This window comes from Anabas testudineus, chromosome 5, assembly GCF_900324465.2.
Source record: "Anabas testudineus chromosome 5, fAnaTes1.2, whole genome shotgun sequence".
In the NCBI taxonomy this organism is placed as follows: Eukaryota; Metazoa; Chordata; class Actinopteri; order Anabantiformes; family Anabantidae; genus Anabas; species Anabas testudineus.
The window spans coordinates 9,008,326-9,032,115 of record NC_046614.1 but is presented as its reverse complement, the minus strand read 5'-3'; the positions used below and the strand labels follow the sequence as shown (position 1 = coordinate 9,032,115).

Here is a 23,790-nt window from a genome sequence, read left to right as displayed (position 1 = left end):
AACGGTTTTGTTCTACTCTAGATGATGAACTTCAAGCTGCAGTGCTTTGTTCTTGCTCCCTTTAGTTATGGCTATTTGTGCTTTTCAAGCAGTTTGTACTTCAAACAGTATTACATTTTTCCTCATGGCTTCAGGTGGTGTTAATTTTGTGGCTGATTGCTGTACAACTTCAATGTGTGTTTCATTTGGCATTTTATGTCACAGTTACGCAGCAGACTCCTACTTGGTTGTACACGTGGCTCTGGGCTTGCTTGTGTGCACACATGGACAAAATTGTTGGTACCATTCCGTTAAAAAAAGAAAAACCCACAAAGGTTGCTGGAAACTTGAAACTGACAAAAGTCATACTAAATAAAAATGTAAAAGAAAGTAAAAAAGAAAAACCAATGAAACTGGCCTTGAGAAAAATGATGGTACCCCTAAAAGAGATGTAAAATAATTTGACCATAGAGACATGATAAACTAACGTGTGTCCTGTAATTAGCACCAGGGTTTTCTTTATACTTGTATATACTCAGTCTGTCTATTTAAAGGCTGAAAAGTGGTGACTGTGCTGTTTAACACTCAACATAAACCACAGACTGCTAAATAGAGAGTTGTCTCAGTAGATTAGAAATAAAAATGATAGACAAACATGTTAAAGGCTGTAAGACCATGTCCACATTATAATTAGAAGTTTAAGGACCATGGGACTTTAGCTAAACTCCCAGGATGCGGCTGCAAGAGTAAAATTGATGAAGCAATGTCTGATTTTCATGATTTAATTTTTAGTAAATTTTTATTTATTATTACTTTTTTCAGTTTCAAGTTATTTTAGTGACCTTTGTGGGTTTTTGTTTTTTTCTTTAACGGAAGGGTACCAACAATTTTGTCAACGTGTGTATGTGCTCAGTATACAAGGACATGCACAATCCTGTCATCAGCATTCACATTAGGACTGTCTTGCGTCATTTCACAATGCTTGACCATCTGCAGGCATCCTCGTCACCCTCAGAGGGACTTAGACACCATGGCAGAGGCTAACAGTCAACCTACTGTGTTTGCACAAGAGCACAGTCTGAAATCTGTCAAGGCCTCTGAACAGCCTGGGAAATGTGAGTCTCAAACTGGGAAGAATCGACTTACTTCTTTTGTATGAGGGTAATAGTGTAATAGTATTTTTGTAGTATGATTTGTATGTTTTTCCTGTATGGGTTTGGCTTTTATCTCGGTATGTTAATTATTATCTTAACTATACTTAATACTAATAAAAAATGATAACAAAAAACGTACCTAATATTAATCATACAATACACAGCAATATACATACAATAGTACATTAGATACAATATTCTACCTAAAATGTATTGTTAGTATTGCTAACTTTTTTTAAAAATTACAGTACCATCGTTCCGCATGCTGAGTTGCACTTATCACACCACATTTAGCGAAACACTACATGTTAAGTACCTCAAACAGGATTTTTTTTTTTTTTTTCAGCCGTGGAATGAGATGTTTATTGGACCAAAACAGCTGCCGTGTGAACAGAAGGCGCAGCTACCAAACCTCACACCACACTGTGTCTCATTCTGCCCACACTTCAAATCTAGGAAGCATGCTCAGTAACAGTTCAAGCACAACGCCAGTGCAATTTTATCTTCTTCTTCATGTGAAGATGGAAACATTTTATGGGGATTTTAGGAAACGGACATTTTTGGAAACCTTATTGTAATTGTTTTTAGTTTGGGGATTTCAGATTTATTTAGATGACAGCTCTTCTCATTATTGAGATAACACCTTCACCAATGTTTTACAAGCTCATACAAATGAAACTTTCATTCCTTTAATGAACACATCATATTTTCCCCCATAACAAAACCTAAAAATAGAGAGGAAAATCAAACATTTATCCCTTGCAGCCTCCAGGAGCCACCGAACAGCAAAGACAGCTTTCCACGTGTTCTATTTTGAGAGATAGAGACAAGAGAAAGCTTTGGGGTGATTGACAAGCAACAGCTGGAAAGGAGGATAATACAAGCGTAGTAAAGGTGTCAGAGGAACACAGGTGTCAGTCACGAGGACTAATTAAAGCAAAGCCATCAGTGTTAATGAAAAAGGATGAGTGAATGTGCTTCAGCTATCATTTGTGTCAGTTTACCTTTGACAAACTTATCAGCAAAGCAAGATTCATTGATTGCAAGAAAGTCTGTAGACAAAGTTAAATTAACAGTCTCATTGTCAAAGTAAGCTACTCTGCGTCATTTCTATTCACGTGTGAAGCTTGGACAATGACAACAACAGTAACTCGAAGCTGAATTCTTATTTGACATGAAAGCTCTTCTGCTCTCCACTCACAGAGTCCAATATCACATGGGATTCAGGTTGCCTTTGATACAGAGAGAGAAAAACAAAACCTCATTTTATAATTCAAATTAAGCAATTAAGGTTACCTCAATAACAACCTTTCTGTGTTTATTTATGCAAAAACGTGTATGGGAAGTGTGTGATCTTATGAAAATATCACGGGTCTCACCCCAACATTCATTCTACTTCACCCCATTGAGACGGATCAGTCAGTCACAGTAAATGAGGGGGTTTCAATGCACTTTGCAAACCAGTAGTCACAGCAAGTCATTTCTTAAAGACTAACCAAACCCCTCGGTATGAGCCTCACAAAACCCAAAGCATAATTTTGTGAATGTGTGAAGAAGGAGTTTTCCAGAGAAAAAATAGAAACAGAATTACAAGGTACCAATGCTATAGAGGGTTTTGTTAGTTTAGTTGGGGAATTACTTGGACCACTTAGTGGCAGTGCAGAAATCCATAAACATTCAAATTTAATATTTTTCTTCTAAAGATGTTATGTCAAATGTTTACTGTTGACTAGAAATAAAACATATCTTAAATAAGATCCAACATCCAACATAGGATGCACTGTTCACACTGCAAAAACTGTACTGATTTAAATAAACATGTAGACCACATTTCATGACAACCCTTAGAAAACAGCCGGACAACTACAGTAGCATAATGTCCCTTCAGTTGATCGGATGTTAAACTGGCAAACCCAGCAGCTTTCACATTGCAGTTACATTCTTGAAGTCATACATATACTTCCCTATTGCGTGAAAATCAAAACTCTTGATCAAACAATTCCTCCAGTGAACCAGATCCAGATCCAGATCCAGATCCAGAGCCAGATCCAGAGCCAGATCCAGAGCCAGATCCAGAGCCAGATCCAGAGCCAGATCCAGAGCCAGATCCAGAGCCAGATCCAGAGTCCGAGGGATTGTTGAATTTCTCTAGCAGTCTTCTGAGGAGCCGGTTGCAGCAGGAACATAACTGGTTTGAATTCTGTTGAGACTGGTCAATCTGGCACAGTTTTGCTATTGTGGAAGAATTGAAAGGAAACTGATCTATATCCTCCTTTGAATTCACTGAAAGAAACCAAAAATTGCAGGTTAGGGTTGCAAAACACTCCGCTGATGAAATATATAAAAAACACTGATTGCCAACATGGTACTTTGCATCTGTGAGAGAGAATGTTGTTGCAAACAACTTACGGGCAAAGCGCAGGGTCACGTTAAGAGCTGCTTGTACGATGCACAACACTGCTAAAGTTAAAATCCCAATTCGGAGGAGTCTTCTCTCTGTGACTGTAACAAATGCACAAACACACACGCATGTCATTCTGTAATGTAGTAAATAGTACATAACCTGATCCCGTTAAATGTACAGTGGTTGATCTTTCCAAACAAATGTGTGCCTTATATCAAATTATTAAAATACTGACGTGGTTAGACTTAATTTTGCAGAAGACATAATGAATCCTTCATGCGATTTCCAAAGAACAAAATGTTCCACAGCATATATTTCATATGGTTTCTTTTTATTACTTACCTGACCATTCAGTGTCACCACTGTTTGTTCCAGTTCCCCCATGCCGGTGTGTAGTGGACAGGTCACACAGCTCTAGCTCTTGTGCCATGATGATCTGCTTTAAGAAAGTTTGACACTGTGGGGAAATATATACAGTCTCTACATTGTCTGGTTTTGACCATGTGTTTCACAGGAAGGAAATTGGTTTGCCACAAGCAAGCCACTGCAAAGACCTGCATTGTGCTAACTCTCTGTTACAGAGTTCATGAAAACTTGAAAACTTCTCATTTGATTTGTGTCATTTTCATAGGAATATTAAACAGCTACTCTCTATTGTGCTCTCTTTGACCAAGATGCAGGAAAAGTATCGAATCCAGTCCTGAAGTGCTTTAGCAGCCACATCACCACATGCTTCAGTGCAACACACAAAAGGTAACAGGTGTTTTACCTGTGTGAGGAGTTGCTGGTGTAATTGGCAGGTTGAATTTAACATTCTGGACAGAAGTGATTCCCACTTCAGGACATGTTTTACTTTCAGCTAAAAAAATCCTCCTTAGCTTAGTTAGAGCTGGTTCAGCTCTACCTTATACTGCTATTGACTTAGACTGCTGGGGGACCACCACTGATATAGAGATCTCCTCTCCTGTCTTGTTCTGCCCTCCTCTCCTCTTCCATTTTCACTGTATTGCTTGCTGCTTCTTGTTGTTCTTTTCTTCCTGCTCTTTCTACTCACTCCAAACAGTCAAGGCAGATGACCGCCCTAAACTTAGTCCTGCGAGAAAGTCTAAGGGGTAAAAATCAGGGTGTTGCCCTAAGCTGAATTGAAACTAAACCTGGAAGCATCATTTATAAATATGTTTCAAATGGGACAAGATGATTCAATTTATTCAGTGTTACAACACAGTACAGCACATTCAAGACCAGTTCACTATTCATTACTTGCACACACACTTTTCCTTGCATTTCAACAAGAAAAGAAAATCACATGGAAAATTGACAGTAGTTACAACTGGCTATTGAACATTTACTGACAGGCATCAGGCACGTGCAGGGTATGATAAAATGTGAGAGCATACATATGTAAATGACAGTTAAGATGAAAGCGTGAAAATGTGAATTACACATGTGATAAGGATCCTAAACACACTGTTCACTATTCATCTTACATTTATGTATGAACTCTGATACATTCAATGTAATGTTCCCTAGAGGTGAAATGTTAATATCTGTCACCTGAGCCACATTCAATGCAAAGCTTTTTAAATTCATATTAAAGCTTCAGTGGTGCAAATGATGACAATACTGTACCACTCCCATATCCTAACCACCACAGGGGAACTGGACATGATAGAGTTGTGGGGTTAGGTGAAATAAATGGGTGTTGCAGAAGAGCAGTTTGTGACACTGAGACGAATTACAGGGTGCAACAGTGCATTCTAGTGGCCAACATGAAAACCACAAGAAGCTCAGGAGGGGATTTTAATGTCTGCTGAAATAATAATAATAAAAAAAAAACAGAACAGAAATACATATATACATATGCATATATGTATATATGTATATATACATATATGCAGTGTTTATAACTGTGTCCATCAAGGCAGAAAAAACAAACCCCAATTCAGAGGCTGACGCATACCTGCACACATCACACACTTTTCTATATCATGCACCCGTTCACACACATTCACATTCAGTTACATGGATTCATATGCACTCATGCAGGAGGGCAAACACAAACACCCACCCTGCATGCATACAGGTACTGTACCTTGTGTGTGCGTGCGCGTCTGAGAGCTCACTTTCTGAAAACAATACATAAATCATGGAAATAGCTGCACCATGATGATGAACCCACTAGTGCCCATTCTGCCAAACAGGAAACCTATTAACGAAGATGTGTATTCTTTAAAGAATCATTTCTTTTAATCTAGTGGATGAACACTTTTGTGCATGACAATTCACAATACTTTGGTTTATGATTAAATACCTGCAAATAATAAAATAATTATTTTAATGCTCTGAACTTTTCTTGTCCTCACAGTCAGAATTGCTCTGTCTTGGTGCAGTTTGGGACAATCTAAAGGTTTCTCCAACTGTTACGCTGTCGTAACATCCCTTTTTTCTTTACATTTGGTCAGTGTGTAGTGTTGATTGTGAATACAAAGGCTTCAAATGTTGTGTGCAGTTTTGTCTATGATGAACTTGTGCAAATGACTTCAGAAGATTCATCATCTGAACAGAAAATGAGCCAGATGTGGCGTGTTGTTTCTCATTAGTGGAACGGAGCTCACTCTTTTTCTTTTTTTCTTTTTTTTTTTTTGTTAAAACAAATACTCTGCCTTGACACTGTGTGTGACAGCTGGAGATGAGTACTTAGTTAAGTGGAGGAAAATAAATCAAAGCACTTGCCATCGTTTTGCGATGATTTGTCTAATTCTTGCCTGGTATGTCCACGGGGGGAGGGGAGGGGATGAGAAGGGGAGGGAGCAAGGGAATGAGGATGAGGAGATGGTGTGTGTGTGTGTATGTGTGTGTGTCTTGAGGGGATGTGTGCAAGTGAGAGTGGCGGAAAAGGGGCAAGTCAGAGAGAGAGAGACAGAGAGAAAGTGTGTGTTTAGACCAGCTGCACAGCAAATCTGTTTATTCTGCACAATTTGGCATCAAACACAACAGACTGCTGAGTGCCTGCTACTGCTTGTGGTGCCCCATTAAAATGGAATTTATTGCTGCTTTAAGAGAAAGCCTGAATTACACATTTTCCCCTCACTGCTCCATCCCCCCAACCCCCCATCCCCTCTCTCTCTCTCTCTCATTTGCACTACGTCTTTTTCTCCGGCTGGTGATGGTAGTGGTGTGGGGTCGTTTCCCCCCCACACACACACACACACACTTCCAGCAGTAGCTGTCAGACAAGTCATCAGAACAGCTCATTACAGACCCAAATGGACAGGTAAAGCAGGCATGCCCACCTACCTGTCAGCCATTGCTGCCATCTTCATCCGAGTGACTGGCACTCCGATTTTAATCTGAAGAAATCCTGGATGTGGTGGCATCTCGTGCAGTCATCAGTCACTATACACAGTCTCTTAATCAATATAAACAATGCTTGTAATTTCCTTAACCTTCATTTTCCACTCATTTGGTTGAAAGGTGTGCTATCTCAACATGTACAAGACAGTCTTGGTCATTTGCACACTGTCTGTCCTGTGAGTCTTTTAGATTTAACAATTTAATGTTGCATCTCTGTTTCAATTGTATCCAGGTGAGAGAGACTTAAATAATCAAGCCTGACAACCTGTTACCCACTTAGTTTATGCTTGTAACCAGGCTTTGAACTCATGCTCTAAAGAAAGCGCGAACTTTGGGGCCCACACCTCGCTTCATAAATCTCCTCGGCCAATGATAAATTCATATTTAATGACCATGACCATCGTCTGGGAAGGAGGCGCGTTCTTTCATTATCACCGCTTTCCCCTGCTGCTGGGTCGAGATAATTGATTTCTCTGTGGTAACAAGGTATCGACCACGCATGTTAGCTGGCTAAGACGGCGGTTCGATTCAAAGAAGGGGTGGAGAGGGAGCACAGGGGGGAAAGGAGAAAGAAAAAGAGGAAGAAGGGATGAAACTGAAATAGAGATAGAGTAAGAGAGCCAGAGCACTGAAAGCCAACAAGCTATACCATTATTTGCAGTTCAAAAAAACAAGGCTCTGGCTTTAGGTGGGTGTAGACTGGACAATGACTCTTGTCTTGTTTTCAAGGTTTTAAAAGCAGAACGGAGTTTGGTATTTCAGTGTTGTATGCTTAATTCACCAAATAGAAAGCATATTGATCACACAATCTGTCACATAATTCACTGAAAACAGAGTCAGAAACAAATCTGGAGGACCACTTTCAAGCACATGCTTAGCCTGCTAAGGAAACGGCATATTGGTCCTCTCCCTCGTGTTTATACATTTGTAGCATTACATTTTTGTTCTCTCTCTTTTTTTTTAACAACTTCTCCCCATTTTATTTTTATATGATTTTAATAACAAATCTGCATGACGCCTAGCCTAATCCACTGAGGAGATCCTGCAACACACAAATTCCCCACAGCAAATACGTAAAACTGTGTTTTATGTAGCAAATGTACACCCACAAGACATGCAAACCTATTGGCCTAGTGGGTAACGTGGCTTTTACTTTAACAGACCTATTGATTAGATACATGATCAGATGGGTGCATGTGAATGGCAGTTATTGAGTTGACATCTCCGACGTCCCGACATTATTGGCCCCGACCTCAAGCAGACAACGCTGCAGACACTTGCTACATGTTGCAAAGGTAGAGCTTGACACGTATGGGCTGGATTTTCAGTTAGTCAGTCAATGCCGGCGATGACTGAAGCTTATGAACTGAAAAACACATTGATTGTATTCATCCTCCATAGATGGAAGCAGTGCAGCTCTTTCCTTTGGCATCACTGCTTGCAGTTCACTGTAGAAATAGAGGAATTAAATAGTGCTGTTGTTGTTGTTGTGTGTTTACCAGCTTACATTGTAATTTATTTAAGAGCTCTTAATTGGACTAGTTACTCATTTGGCCCTCATTGGTCCCACAGCAGAGTGGAACTCTATCAGTGCACGTTGGGGGATGCTGGAATATGGAGCTACAGGGTTTTACAGTTTGATGTTTGCAGCTGCCGAGCGTATGCTGCGCCGTACAGCATAAATAAACACACTATCCCCTGATGAGAGGACAGAGTGGAGGACACAGGAGAGCTTATTTCAGGCTAATGAACTATAAATGTTGATTTGAAATTCAAACATTTTTGGGGGGGTGGACTCTTTGCAGTCATTCAGACTTTGTGTGATAAAAAAAAGAAAAAAAAGAAAAAGGAAAAACCAACTCATTTGAATAAACTGCACACATCAAAATTTCCATTTCTTCCTCACACAGCTAGGCTCAGATCTCAAAATGCCCGATGTGTTGCTGGAGCCTTGTATTGAATGAGGCCATATAAAATGTATGTCAGTAGGTTCAACATGGGCTTAGCGTTCGCCACAGTAGTTCTTAATGGAATAACTATAAGATGTATAAATGATCCCTGCTTTAATTCATAATAATGTTGGACCTCATTGCCTGCCCACTCAGCCCAATAGATTATGGAAATAGCTGTAATGACTATTGGACCAATGAGCCAAATTGCATTATCATTCAGCACCACATTGGCTTTGGAATAACTGCGGCTGTGTTTTTGCTTTCACTGAAGATCATGAATAACAATGGCCAACATTCAATTTACACTAAGAAAATGAAGACAAAGCATGTTAAAAATTAATTAACGCTTTAGACTGTGTGAATGCAGCATTGATAACATACAGTTAATAGCATAACACCAATCGAGGTATATGAGGGTTTTTTGTGTGTCGAGTTGCTGCTAACAAAGCCCACACATGTAGGCCTCCCATAATCTAGAGCCTCATTCATTTCAGCAGGGTTCCTTACCCTACATGCCCATGTCAGAAACAACAGCCACCGGGACAAAAGAAAGTCTTTGATGTTTTATTTTTAGCCCAAATGTGGACTTCAGCGGGAACCTTTATGTGCTAAGACAAGTTGATGAATGTTAACATTCAGTCCACAGGATCTTTGGTCAAACTAATTAAATCAGTTAGACAATGTGCCATTATAGAAACAGAATAAATGTACACAAATGTATAAAATACACAGAAAACAAAGCAGTGTAAAGAGTCTAACAATGTCAAACTATGTATGCACTTTTCTTATTATCAAGCACAACACTGCCAGATTTGGCTTTAACGAGAAAATACTGTCAAACAGTTTGTCAAAAAGACAATTTCTCTACAAAAAACACAAAACTTCAACCAGCATTGTCATCACATCTAAAGCTAGAGCTTATAATAGTGTCAGGAAGCAGCAGAGAAAAGACATTTCCTTAGAGAAGAATCGATTATTGTGTGTTGCATGAAAGCTACTGTGGAGACAAATAAAACAGTGACTTTGCATGCAAATTAGTTTTTACATACATAAATTAAAGAAGCTCACGATTTTATTTTGTGATGGCCATGCTGCTGAGTCTCACATATTTGGCTTGTTAGAGAGAAAAACTGTTGTCAGTTAAATAACTTACAGTATTTCTTATTACCTCTTGTTAAGGTAAGGAGTGTCAGTAATACTGACAGGTTATGTGCACAGTACAGAGTAGATCCAATAGACTGTGTACAGTGTGCATATCAAAAGTGGTGCAACAGCAGCCTCTAGTGGTGTATAATACCAGGATGAAAATACTTTCACACAGGTTCTTCCTTAGATACAGTGCAAAACGCAACATTACTCCCATTCAGTATTCAGTGTTTACATTGGTAAAGTATAAGTCATGATTGTCATACATCACAATCAACATTAATATAAAACAAAGTGTTAAAACAGGAAACAGATGTCTGTTACAAAGACAGTGATAAGACAGACACTGGCCAATAATACAGTTTCTTTTCTTTGTCCAATCCAGTTCGTGTGCTTGTGCATCCCTGTTGCTGTGGTTACAACCACAGGTTCAAGGGTGGACAAACACCAATCACTTCATAGCTTATGCACATCAATGCCAAGTGTTAATAGAAAATAATGATCCTTGAATTGATTTGAAACAGTTCGTTGATTATTTGAAACTTAATAACACTTAGATGTGCCCACAGTTTTGGTCAATGATAAATCATTAGTAATCAAGGTTATATATAATAAATTTAAATACCTGTGTACTGGATTTTTTTTTTTTTGTTAGACATTATTAGCTAAATGTATAAAAATGCAATTATAAAACTGGTATATGCTAAAATTGCACAGTAGTCTTCCTACAGGATTATGTGAATATATAATCAGTTGTTGTAGTAAGTAACCCCCAGTACCATGGGTAAACTTTTCTTCTCCATCATTACTTCAGCTGTGGAGAAGCGAAGAAGTTGCCCTGGCGGTTAGAGGCAGCTGTAGCTTTGCTCTTGCTCCCAAATCTAGAGAGTAGGGTCAGGAAACAGGGGGCAGTGATGAGGAAGTTTAGTAAGTGTAATATCAGCAAACACAATAGTAGGTACACAGCAATGAACACAGGAATACGGACTCAATGCTAGATTTTTCAGTTCAAAACTTTAAACTGGAGCTGATGTTGGTAAAGTCTTTAAACTCCCTTAAATATGGAGAAACTATGTACCACAACCTTTCTATTCCAGAGTAATGCTGTATGTCTTTTATTTTAAAACACTTGATGGTACTTATTTTTAAAAGATCATAATAATTAAATGTGCTTTTACAGTAGTTCTAGTATCTTAATGGTGCTACACACCGGTGCTTTCACTTCATAACTTGATTTGACTTCTTCTTTAGGATGAGGTGTGTGTGTGTGTGTGTGTGTGTGTGTGTGTGTGTGTGTGTGTGTGTTTGTATACAGACTGTATTTAACCTCTCTCCTGTTAAATTATAGCTTTTTATTTTTATTAGTGTATGGACTTTGGTGACAGGTATGTAATATTATAACTACAGCAGCTCCACCTAAGGTTGTCATGAGGGAGGATCTAATTTGTCAGAAAGAATTAGTGAAAATCACGGGGTACAGGGTCTTTAACATCACATTTTGATCTGTTTAACACAGTAAAGTAACAGAGTAGGTTTCAGTAAGACTGTCGGAGGTTACTAATAGTCCCATTTCACAGCAGACTTCTAGTGATCTGTTATAGTTTTAACAAAAATCTCAAGCCTTTAAAAATTGAAATTTGATCAAGGTAAAGGAAGATTTTCCAGGCTTCTCTCCCTCAGTGCCACTTTCCGTATAATGTGTGAGGGTTAATGTAATGGAGTGATGACTATAACGTGACTGTCAAGCTAAATATTAGAAGTAACATTCCAAACATGCTTCCAGTGAAAAATGCTGGGTGAAAATTCGAAAATTAGCAAGAGAGCTTTTCACGACGTCATCACTTAAACCTAGCAATAATTAAGAAATTTGGTCAGATTTTTTGGTTGGTTCATACGGCGTGTGACTGAGCTTACATGGTGGTGCTGGACAGAGTGTGCATCATACGCTGGGACAGTGAGGTGGAAGAAGGTGTTTTGGCCATCATCTGGTGCTCTGGAGTAGTCACTGGTCCCAGCATGCTCACTGCAAAAAAAGATCAGTGCTTCCTCAATACACCTGAATACAGCTGGGTTGGTTATTTGTGAACAAAATATACTGAATACAAATACTCAAAAAGCAGTTTTTGTATCATGTGTATCATTTAGAAGCAGTTCCTTAAACTGTAACAGAGCACAGTAATTTGTATTCTAGTTTACTACAGTACGTTTTTTTTTTAGTTATTTACCTTTTCGGTCTGGAGTAACACTGTGGTGAGCACTGTCCATCGCCGTACTGTCTGGATAGGCAAACTGGCTCCAGTAGTTTGTTGGGATACTGAGCAAGCGCTCTATAACCTAAAGGGCAAAATGAGTAAGTGTAGTCAAAACCATTTTGAAGAATAGTAACAGAAACACATCAACTTATTTATGAGACTGACATTCATCTTGTTTCAAAAGCACTGGACAGTCCAGTTAGTCTTAACACTTAATTCACATTCATGTTACCCTTGGTTGTCGATTTGTGTCATGCAGAATGGTCATGGGATCTGGGTCAGGAACAGCATGACCTACAAGGGTAGGGCCAAAAACCCTGGCCAGGTTGTTCACATCCATCTTGGTATCCACACTTTGAGACACCCTGGGATTTAAAAGGAGTGGAAATGTTGAAATTTTAAACACACCAGTCCTCTTAATGCATGTAAGATAACAAAAGCATAGTGACTATTAATACTCCTAAAATGACAGACTTCTGCAGATGAATCATCAGGCAGGCTAGAGTATCTCGGTTGGGTTCAGGCAGCTCACTGATGGTCTGGTACAACACAGCCAGACTGTTGTCGTCGTCCTGAATTTCTAAAAAAAAAAAAAAAAAAAAAAAAAAAAAAAAAAAAAAGCATTAACACAACTTTTCCCAATATAAAGCAGCTCATTTAATCACTCAGTCTGAATACTTCAAACACTATCAATCCACAAATCATCTCTAAGTGATTCTCAGAAACATACCAGCTGCTTCCATAAAAGCTTTGTTGAGGTGGAAGGTGAGCAGTGGCTCTGGAAGGTTTCTGAGGAAGTCTTTAAGGACACCTGTAATCACATTGATATCTTCTACTTTGTTAAGTGGAGGCAGAGTTTTTCCTCTGATCAGCTTCTCCTTAAGCTCTTTCACCATGCGCTCGTGGCCAGAGATCCTGTACAGGCCAATCTAGGCCATGGAAAAGATAACAGAAAGCAGCTTTAATTGCCTATGATATTCTATTACTATTCAATGGCGCAACTAATTAGAGAAGGAACTATCTATTGTTATAGCTTCAGAGAAAGAGCAATGACACATTAATAATAAGGTGAAATGTAAACAAGGAATTTAATAAACTCACCTCATGTAGGCCTCTGTGCTCAATCTCCTTTATGCAGTAGATGACCAAAGCTGGGATCTTGGGGGAAGTTGCTGGAGCAAAGTCAGCCAGGGTGGCCTACACACAGAAGACACAGATTTAAAAGTAGGTAGCATCAAAGTACTAAAAAATAATAAAACATTAAGCAGTGGAAATATTTACTGTACCTCTGTGTTCTTTATTGGAGTGCTAAAAGCATTGGGATTACAGGGTAGGGGACACCGCTCGCGACATTCTGGATGGGTCACAGCTCTGCAGTCCTGGCAACGAAGGTACATCTTGCCAAACTTTGTTCTTTTTCCACATGGCACACAGAATTCAGACTTGATCACCTAGCAGAGGGAACATGGTGCTTGCAGTGAACCGATTATACTTTAGCAATAGGTAAAAATCTTAAATCACGTGTGTAACTTAGACAACTACACAATCTTACTGTTTTAGAGACAAAGTGGTGCTTCTTCCCTCCTTTGGGTTTGGGGGTTTGCATTTGGGCTGGGAAATCTGAGACTGGTGTGCTGGGAGCTTCACTAGCAGTCTCAGATTGGTCAGTAGTAGTTGTATCACCCCACGCTGGAGCAACTGCAGATACAATTGCATGTTGGTCAAATAAAAAGTAAAATAAATAAATACAATTTTGTAAGGTCATATAAGAATAAGATTCTCACCACTCTTCTTTCTGCTGCGTGTCCAGTAAGGCACAGTTTCAATGGTGGAGACAGCCTCGACAGCACCACCATTTACAGGCACTGTGATGGTAGTTTTGGCCACAACAGACTCATTCACCTGAATGACATAAAAAAAGACATTTCATTTATTTATTCTTTTCAGAAAAAGAAGTTGGTTTAGGAAAAATAATTGGCATCTATATTAATTTGCTCATTTTATTTTTATGCTATATTGATAGTATTATAGTAAATAATTATTGTAGTATTTTATATAATAAAATGCATGTACTATATATATTATATAATATATAGTAGTTATAGTACATTCAACTGCAGAGGTCAACATTACCCTTTCTGACACGCGTCCAGTGGAGCGACGTTTTTTCATGACTTGTGGAGGAACATCAGAGAGTTTTCTGGAGGAACGCTGTGGATTCAAATGTAACTTTTCTTAAAACTGGCTAATCACAAGCAAGAGAGGATGCCTGTGCTGGTGATTGTAAATAATAACAGATACCACTCTCTGCCATTATCGCAAAGCTGAAACAAATGAGCAAAATCATTGATGCAAGAAAAGACAATTTGAGTAGAGGCATGACTTACTCGTTTCTGGCGTTTCCTTAGTCTCACAGTCTTCATTGTAGAGGTATCCCAGTCCTACATGAAAAATGTTCATAATATAATAATTAATAATAATTATTGCACCACCATAACTCAATATTAAAATCAACTAAAATAGACAATGAAGCATTTTAGAAAATAGGTCATCATACCAGAGAGTCGTCCGTTTGGTCATAGCTGATGTCTGACAGCAAAGAAGCTGATTCATCTATAGTATTTAACCTGCAATAAACCAAAATCAAAATTTGATTGCAATTTAAAGTACTTCCTGTGGCCATGCATAGTTGGTGAATAAAACAATGTCATAGTGAATTATAGTAGCTTTAATATAGGAACATTTCAAATACAATACACAGTGTGTTGGATCTATACAGTAAATGACAGGCAGTGTAATAACTAGTTAAAGTTATACAGTATGTGTGCAATATTAACAGGTGGAATGTTGACAACAGGTAAATCACTATTATTGTGTCATAGGTACAATCTAGAAAAGGTTATTGGTGCACCTCTAGTTGTTTCACAACCAGATAAGAAGAGTCTGACCTTCGACTGGAGTTTAAGTTGCTTTTAGCAGCCTGTGCTGCCTGGGAGTGGGCACTGAGGAAGGCAAGAGCTGAGCGCTGCTCCTCATTTAGATGAACGCTGTTACCATTGTTCTCTGAAACCAGCAGCTCCCGGATCAGCTCTAGCTGACGTTCCTGTTACATCCACAAAAAAGTAGATTAACAAAAACGTAAATACCCACAGAAAAATCCAGCCATTATTTATTTAAAATGAACAATTACTAGCCAAAGGAAAAATTACAAAAATATTTTCCTCCGTGCTCTAGAGTTGCTGAGGGTTACTTGACTGCTGCATAAAATGTCAAACAGCAGCTCAGATCAGCTGGCACTAATTACCATTAATTCCATGATTAAAATTGATGAAAGTGGTTTTAGTCGGCCACATGTGGCCTGGAATCGGGGAGAGTCAGATAAGGGTTCATAGACGAATAGGCTACCCCACCAACTGACCCACAGTCGCCCACATCGTGCAGATAAGTGAGAAATAAACACTGTACTGACCAGTTTCTCATAGACTGCCTCTGCCTTCTGTCGACGGCGAATCTCCACGTCCACCTGGTTGCGAGCGTGCTTTAGTTTGACCTCCAGGGCCCCCCTCTCAGTCTCTGCTTTAGTCAGCATCTCTTTACAGGAAACCAGCTCTTCACCTGACCGGAGCCATTTCTTACGGCACTCCTCAAAGTTTACTGCCAACTGGAGAAACTCTAAACAACAACGGAAGAAGACACTGTTGTATTGCTCCTGTGCACTAGTTTCCAATGTTTCTTGTGGTTATTACCATATGTGATCTAAAATTCCAATGGTTCCTATTTGAGTGGAAATGTTTCAAATTACCTTATGCTGGGGCTCAGAAACACAAGAGTGCTCTATAGTGAACTAAACACGTGAAATAATGCAACAGCACTTCACTGTTGGTTAAAATGGAAATTGAACTGTCTGTACTACTAGAGATTTATACAACACCCCAGCAGCTATTACAAACCTATTTCTATCATAGGGTGCACCACCAAATGCCACAATTTGTTTGTAGTTCTGGGCCTGCCAGCCTTTACTTACTTGATACTCTGTACTCAGAACTGCTTCTGCATTCATCATCATTAGTTACCATAACATAATCTCAACTGGAAACAACATAAAATGAACTCATATAGTACTAGAGGTGATGCTAACAACAGCACCATGCCACGCATTCAGTACTGAAGTACTTCAACTTCACAGATACGAGAACAGATGGCAAGTACCACAACCAAGTGTGAAAATAACTTACGTGGTTCAATGCCCTCATTCAGACCGTCCACCTGGGCTCTCAGACTCTGGAACTGGTTGTACAGGTTCCCAGCAGCTGACTCCATCGTCTCTTACTGTAACTGCCTTAGCTAAAGTTGACATCAGCTTGGTTAGTACCAGTAGTGAGAACAAATAGATTGTAGCAATATTGTGTTTATAATTTAATGCTATTTTGTGATGTTTTACGTTGTCGTTAGCAATGAGCAATAACGATTAAACTTTCAAGTCCGTAGCTTGGAATGATACAATCAACATCACATCTAGCTTTGTTATATAGCGCGAATTTTGCTTGGGTTGGGTATATTTTAGCGTTAGACTTAAATGTATCCCTAATGTATTCAAAGCAACACGTGTTTATTAGCTAAACTGCGTCTAACGTAACGATGAAGTTAGCGACATGCTAACAATAACGTTAGCTAGTTTCTTTCAAGTTGACTTTATAAACTAGGAGTTTAGCTAGCATGTTTTTCGCTACATTGACAAACCACACTTACCTGTGCAATAGTTCTTCTGTGTAAGTGCGGCTGACACGTACTGTAACAACCTCCAATATTTAAAAACAGAGGTTGTGTTTTTTCAGAGCCACACCTGTCGGATGTTTGCACACTTTTCTACACAGTTCAAAATCAGCGCCGGTTTTCTTCTTCGTCTTGAGAAGTTACAGCAGACAGCGCTCTCTATCGCCCCCACACACCCAGTGGTGTAACTGCAGGGAGAGGTGCACTCAAAAGTGGAGTCAGTGATGTATCAACACACAAACTCCAAAGAAACAGGTTTCAGTGTTTTGTATTTTGGAAATATAAGCAAATTAAGTGTGGTGCCTAAAATTCCTATGTGAAATTCTGGACTGAGTTTGCACGTCAGAGATTCCCTGGAGGGTTGTAGTTATAAAAAGAGTTATCTGCTTCTCACTTAATAACTTGAGCCCTTTTAATAATATCAGGAACTTAACAGGATATGTGGGTCACTTTTTTGTACAAAAACAAAAGACAGATTTGCCACTGTGTCATGTTGTTATCAGCCTAGCACACGAAATCAGGCATGAACGGGATTTCTGGGTGTAGCAATAGCTCTACTGTGCAAAATGTATTAAAAGTAACACACACTTTATACCAACTGCAAATAATTGACATGTATGTATGTATATGTGTTCATGGCTGATTAGAAATAACCCATTAATGAAATAAAACTGATCTGTGTGTGGTTGTTTGATTTTAATTACACTAGCTGTGTGACTTAGCATTGCACTTGCCCCAGAACATTGTGCGTGTGTCTCACTGCAGATCCATTAGTTGATTTCAGATAATAGGATCTGTCAGTCAATATGAGCTCTCTGTCTATATCAATTATTCATTACTGTATGTACACCCCCCTCACCCCTCTCCACCTTCAAGGATCATTCAACTGCCAGAATTCTCTTTTTCCTACAATCATTTTCTGCCCTTTCTTAACACGTAATAATCTCTTAGATCTGCAGGTAAAAAAGAGTGTTTTAGCAAAAGACAGAAAGGAAATAATTAAAACTGCCACACAGGGCATTTTCGTTTGGGAGGGATTTTTTCATTCACCATAATGTTATAAATGCATCCTTATAATATAGTGCAATCAGGTCTTTATTTATTATTTATCAGATCAGAGAACATACTGTAAAAGGCACATTACCACTTTGCCAAGTTTATTCAAATAGGCAGCATAAGTCAAAGTACACCTCCACAATAATAGAAAGCATTGCACATCAGAAACTTACTTCTACATGTTTTCTTTCATTTACGAGCAGTTTTTACCTGAATAATAAGTTCACAGAGTTTTAACTGTGTGCTTAAAAGGTGCATGGATACTGCAACAACAGGGTCAAAATTTCATCAGTCTTATCTCAGGAGTGAAAAAGTATCAGGAGGCTCTCATGCACACAAGTTTCAAAGGAAGCACCTGCGGATTGTGCTGACTACAGGGTTAGTCACAGGCACATTTGGAAGGGTAATGGATCCACAAACAGCCTCACGGGGAACACTTGGCAAATACACATCTACTTAGGAGGATGCATTGAAGTAAAACACCTCTCATCCTATATACATCCTGTGCATATATGTGTACACAGGGGAAAGTAAAGTTTAAAGGTTCGACAAAACAAAACAAGCCTTTTGATACAGATTTCCTGCTGATATGCATAGTTTCTGTGCCCTTTGGTGTGTACCCCATAGATGACATGCCTTTTCCATTGTTGAGCAGAAACAACATCATTCATATCTAGCAATATACAGGGAGTGGGCATGATAACATGTGAACACCAAGAAAATGCAGTTGAATGCATTAACACCTGCAATAAATACTATTATCATGAAGTTACAATTTTACATTTTTGCTGAGATGGTGCCAGGCATTTGTTAAACTAATTATTTGGTCATTGTGAGGTTGTGCCTACTGTGATGGGGGTTGTATTAGATTATAGTGTACCATAAAGTGTGTCTTGTACATTACATTACAGCCTTACTTTAGAATTAAATCAACACTTTTCCAGCAACAAAACAGAATTTTACAAGCTCTACAAAGACACTATTTGTGTTAGAGTCCAGTACATTTTACAGGTGTGCGTACAACATACTGCGTTAACCCCATACAGATTTACAGTCTGGCACCAAATGTTAACAAAATAAAAATGTCTTTTTATAAAATGGAATGTTGCAACACTGGTAAATTTACTTTTATCATGTGTGAAAAGATGCTAGATGAATATGTTGGAGCTAAGTGAGTCTTCAGGTACATGGAAAAGCTCTGGCCATGTGAATATAGCAAAAGGATAATGTGCCTAGGTGCACTGCAAACATCCCATCAATTAAATTACAAGTGGTATCCCCCACTTAGCGTGTGCTTACTGGAATAGGCTCCCTATTTCCTCCTCTGCTCCAGGGCCAAAACATCATCAACAACAACAACATTTTTATCTTCCATTTCCATCTTTCCATTTTTGAAATCTGACACTTAGTAAACACTCTGCCGCACGACTCAAATGCGTAACGGTTTGAATGAACCGCTCATATTTTTCAATTTGAAAAATGGAACTCTATAAAAATATTATTTTTATTGATTTACGTGGATTTGAGCACTATATCTTGTTGCTTTAAGGAAGTACAAGACCTTTCAAACTAAAAGAAAATAAAAAGGCTCCATTACTATTTAAAAACTGTAGATGTAAAACTTCTATCTGATATGGTATTACCTTACACAGAAGAAAAATAAGCCCTGCAGGGTTCTCAAGGGAAGAAAAAAACAAAACAAAAAAAAACATCCAGGCAGTGCTTAAGGCGGCAGCTGACTCACAAAGCATTTGTTAACTGTGTTGTTTGTCAAAATATGAAACTAAAAAGAAATTGACACGTTTGCATTGGCTCAGTATTAGTAGTTTCAGCATATGGTCTGAGAGTTATTTTTTTAATTATTTTAAATCTTAATTCTTAATTACTTACTTTTGCCTCCACCTGAAATTATTAAGAACATGAACCACCATCTAATAAATGCCTATAAATGGATGAAAAAAAAACATGGCATTGGAGATTGCTTATGATGTGCATGATGGAGTGAATCAGTGCAATTTCAAAGTAAGCTACAGTGATCGTGCTGTTTTTCTGAAGGGTGCATGCAGAATGCAAGTGTTAGGTGGTGCTGTATGTTAACCGATCCCTAATCACACTTTAGGGTCTTACTGTCACAGTCTCTCATCTACTAATCTCCATGAAATAAGTGTGCAGTCTCCTGCGTACAGCACATACAGTTGTTGCTGAAAACAAATAGATAAAGTCAGAATGTGCAACAATGTGTGCTGCCTGTGAAAGGTCTTCATGAGCCCATGGTGCAAATGGGAATGACGATGATGAGAATGATAGCCACTGCAGTGGCAACGAGTGCAACCAGCTTGCAGACCTTAGCCCGGCGCAGCCCAGCCTCTTTGCGCCTGAGTAGAGCATCATAGCCTGGAGTGTAGATGTCGTCCATCCAGAACTCCATGTTGTTGGGGTTAAGAGATTCCTGGCCCTGAGCGAGGAATGTGATGGCATTAACAGAGGTCATAACATCATATAGTCTGAATACAAATCATAATTTAATCTGTTACACTTTTCTGCTGTGTATTACTGATTTGTGACACTATGTTATACATCGTAATTGTCTTTTACTAACTCCACTTTCCTTGAGTCTGCATAAGCATATACACTAAGGAAATTGGCCCCAAGAAATAAAAAGTATATCTTACTGAATAAATGCAGGAAACATAGCAGATTTAGTCATTTAGACCATTACACAACCTTTTAAAATACAAGTTACCTGTAGGTCCAAAGGGGAGATTCGAGCCTCTCTGTCATCTACAGTCCAGACAGGCCTTCCCCTCCCCTCAGCCACTCTGGGGTCCATGAGCTTTCCAGAGGTTAGCCCACCTGTCAGACTGCTGTCTTTGTGGCGGAACAATGACGAGTTAAACACTTGTTCCACGAGGTTGGATGACTTTTGGGAGAGTAAGTTAGTTGTGCTTCCTGACTGATCTGCCTAGAAGGAAAATGGGGACAAAATTGATATATACTGAATAATCACTATACGTATATGTATTTTTACCGGTTTGAAATTCAGTAAAGGTTGACCATAATAATTTAGCTAAATATCCCCTGTCAACATGCAAATGAACATGAACAGAAAGGCCTTGTTTCTGACATTATGTGCTGTAAACATTTAAACATGTGTTCTGCAAGTGCTGCGATTAGCTTGTACCACATGATCTTGTATCTACCCAGAATAAGATGGGGACGACTATCAGCCTAATGCATTTTTTTGTTGCACAGCATGAACACATAGGAGGTGCACATCCTGTGCTTTTGCTATCATAATAGTCATTTGTTTTAAATGTTACTATCTTATATAATATGTAACATGTTAATTACATCTTAATGTATCAGAAAATAACACCGGAGAATGACTCTACCTGTCCACCTTTTCCATGTGAAAGTTTGGCATCTTTACTTTTTGAGAATGACACTGTCCAGTCTCTTGCAGAGTTAGAAACATTCAGCTGTTTGGATTCAGGGACACTCTTTTCCTCAAGCTGGGTTTTGGAGGCACGGCGAGATGATGCATCCTTTTTCCCTTCTTTCCCCACCTTTGGATCCGCCTGAGCTTTGCTGCTTTCTCTTTGCTCGCCAGGAGTGTTCCAACGACTCCAGTCTAGACTACTGGTGCTGGTCCCTGGAAAAAGATGGCCAGATGCAGACAGAGGTTGAGGCTCTGATGACTCAGAAGGAGTTATAGGGTGGCTCATAAAAGAAGAGACACCACTGAGAGGCTCCAGCCACCGCCCGCCAGAGCTTGGTCCACCACTACTAATAGGCTGCTGGATCTTTTCATCCAGCCGCTGCAGAGCAGACAGCACCTGGGAAATCTCGGCCTTTACATCATTCAGTGACTCCAGTTGTCTTTCTATCTGGCTCATACGGAGCAGCAGCTTACAGACACTGGCCTTTAGCCCATCATCACTGCTTTCCAGCGAGTGGAAAAGCCTTTGGAGTTGACCCAGACGGCCACGTCTGGCCTCTGGGGTGTCCTGATTAACAGCTCCTGATCCATCGCTGGGGTGCAGGACTCCAGTGGAACCACACATGCTTATGTCATCTAAGAAACGAAAGATGGCACTAATGTCATCCTCTCCAAACTCAGGGTCATCTAATGAGGTCATGAAGGAGAGGCGATCGGCGTGGACAAGGCTACGGAGGCGCCGGGGGTCTGGTGGGTCTGTCTGGGTTCCCTGAGCTTTAACTCCATCTCCTCCACTTGGGAATCCACTATCCCCACTCTCACCCCCTGAGGACCCCAATTTGCTTATGGCAGGTGTTGATCTTCTTGGAAGCTGTTTACCTTGTGATTCCATACCAATGCTGCTCGAACCTATCCGGTCCTCTAGACTGTGACTCTTGTTGCTCCAGACGGGTTTCTGTGTCCTGGGTGGCTGAAGGTGACGAGGGGACCGTTCTGGTCCAAAATAAGTTGAGTCCTGCAGGTCATCAAGGCTCTCGTGTTTAGTGCGCTGCTCTAGTGACTGGTGGACTGTTGTTGGTGAAGGATAAGGATTCGGGATAATTTCAAAGCTGTGATTGTCGAACCCTTTCTGTACCTTATTGGGACTTGGAGACTCACTGCTAACAGTCACCTGTGGTATTAGAGGCGGCTGGTTGTGGAAGTCCTTTTTGAAGATGTTTCGCTTCTGGTCAACAGATGATGATTCCTGCTCAGCTTCAAACACCTCCATGGGGGCAGATTCTCCACTCGACTCACTGTCCGTCTCCAAAGGCAGGTAGATATTCTTCATGATCTCGTTAGGGATTTGACCACTGGGATACAGGAGTGTGGTGTGCGGCAGATCGAAAGACACAGCCCTCGCCCTGATTGGAGGGGAGGACACAAGTGAGATAGGATCTGGGGGAAGACTTGATCGCTTGCGCGCCGAGTAATTCGATTTTGGAAACAGCAAATGCTCGTCAATAGGCCTCCCACTAGAGTCAGAGTGGGCACGTGCTCTTTCTCGACCATAAATATTGAGCTGGTGGATTCCAGGCAGACTGGGGCCTGGGGACTGGTCAACAGGAAGGACTGTCTGGGCTTTCATTGGTTGGGTGTCATCAGCAACCCCACCCGTCATCTGAATCAGATTGAATATAGTTACAATATCAGCAGCGACACCTATGGGTGATAGCCCCTGGCCTCTGGTGGCAACCCGGTCTCTGAAGAGAGTGGCTGGGAAACAGGGGTCCCGGCTGGCCGCAGCAAACAGCAAACTCCTGAGCTCAATGAGGTGCTCTAGGTCAAAGCGGCTGCTGACCATGCGACACAGGTCCTGGAAGGTAAGCCACTGCCGCATGTTGGCCAATTCCTCCAGGATCCCCAGAAGGACCCCAGGGTATTCCTGCTGCAGGTTAGCCATGGCTGATCACCTGAGAGGGAAAGCAATGCAGTTAACAAGGCAAAACAAGTTTAACTGTAGAGCACCTTTAAAAAACAAGGAAATGCAAAGTGCTCACTTATGTCTTAAAGATTATATATACAAGAAAAAAAATGAAAAAATGAAATGAAATAAACAATTTAATTAAATTATTTGACCAAAGAAAACAGATTACAAAATAAAATGACAATAACAATAATGATCAGAATAAGAATTATATGAACTATAGGGTAATAATAATAACAATAGCTCCTTGCTCTTAAATTCTCAGATATAGCAACAGTGTGTCAGATTTCCTGCTGTGTTACTGTCAGCATTGGC

At 39.8% G+C, this 23,790-nt stretch overlaps 3 protein-coding genes across 3 annotated transcripts; all 3 read right to left on the bottom strand.

Moving 5' to 3' along the window:
- Positions 1-1,490: 1,490 nt before the first annotated feature.
- Positions 1,491-3,981, bottom strand: LOC113153392 (chondroitin proteoglycan 2-like). The gene is made up of 3 exons (XM_026346998.1): positions 3,880-3,981; positions 3,543-3,635; positions 1,491-3,416 (listed from the first exon to the last, which is right to left on the bottom strand). Exons 1-3 carry the CDS (start codon positions 3,965-3,967, stop codon positions 3,112-3,114), a joined length of 486 nt encoding a protein of 161 aa, XP_026202783.1. The 5' UTR covers positions 3,968-3,981; the 3' UTR covers positions 1,491-3,111.
- A 5,422-nt stretch (positions 3,982-9,403) lies between these two features.
- Positions 9,404-17,114, bottom strand: LOC113155495 (rac GTPase-activating protein 1-like). The gene is made up of 17 exons (XM_026350263.1): positions 16,991-17,114; positions 16,477-16,585; positions 15,711-15,913; positions 15,190-15,344; positions 14,799-14,868; positions 14,629-14,682; positions 14,375-14,452; positions 14,026-14,143; positions 13,794-13,939; positions 13,528-13,692; positions 13,343-13,438; positions 12,972-13,170; positions 12,716-12,821; positions 12,474-12,606; positions 12,215-12,323; positions 11,904-12,012; positions 9,404-10,870 (listed from the first exon to the last, which is right to left on the bottom strand). Exons 2-17 carry the CDS (start codon positions 16,559-16,561, stop codon positions 10,795-10,797), a joined length of 1,902 nt encoding a protein of 633 aa, XP_026206048.1. The 5' UTR covers positions 16,562-16,585; positions 16,991-17,114; the 3' UTR covers positions 9,404-10,794.
- A 3,216-nt stretch (positions 17,115-20,330) lies between these two features.
- Positions 20,331-23,451, bottom strand: LOC113155397 (major intrinsically disordered Notch2-binding receptor 1-like). The gene is made up of 3 exons (XM_026350095.1): positions 21,463-23,451; positions 20,814-21,032; positions 20,331-20,525 (listed from the first exon to the last, which is right to left on the bottom strand). Exons 1-3 carry the CDS (start codon positions 23,449-23,451, stop codon positions 20,331-20,333), a joined length of 2,403 nt encoding a protein of 800 aa, XP_026205880.1.
- Between the last annotated feature and the right edge of the window lie 339 nt (positions 23,452-23,790).

Bases quoted from the DNA above. Each gene is read 5' to 3' on its own strand.
- LOC113153392 (XM_026346998.1), bottom strand. From the start codon at position 3,967: ATGGCACAAGAGCTAGAGCTGTGTGACCTGTCCACTACACACCGGCAT. The intron at 3,636-3,879 runs GTAAGTAATAAA...CATTTGTTACAG, and splicing joins TGGTGACACTGAATGGTCAG to TCACAGAGAGAAGACTCCTC. The intron at 3,417-3,542 runs GTAAGTTGTTTG...GGTTTCTTTCAG, and splicing joins CGTGACCCTGCGCTTTGCCC to TGAATTCAAAGGAGGATATA.
- LOC113155397 (XM_026350095.1), bottom strand. From the start codon at position 23,451: ATGGCTAACCTGCAGCAGGAATACCCTGGGGTCCTTCTGGGGATCCTG. The intron at 21,033-21,462 runs GTAGAGTCATTC...TTTTCCTTCTAG, and splicing joins CACATGGAAAAGGTGGACAG to GCAGATCAGTCAGGAAGCAC. The intron at 20,526-20,813 runs GTAACTTGTATT...TTCCTCGCTCAG, and splicing joins TCTCCCCTTTGGACCTACAG to GGCCAGGAATCTCTTAACCC.
- LOC113155495 (XM_026350263.1), bottom strand. From the start codon at position 16,561: ATGGAGTCAGCTGCTGGGAACCTGTACAACCAGTTCCAGAGTCTGAGA. The intron at 14,144-14,374 runs GTAATGTTGACC...TATGTCATTCAG, and splicing joins CTGGACGCGTGTCAGAAAGG to GTGAATGAGTCTGTTGTGGC. The intron at 13,693-13,793 runs GTAAGATTGTGT...TCCCTCTGCTAG, and splicing joins ACCACTTTGTCTCTAAAACA to GTGATCAAGTCTGAATTCTG.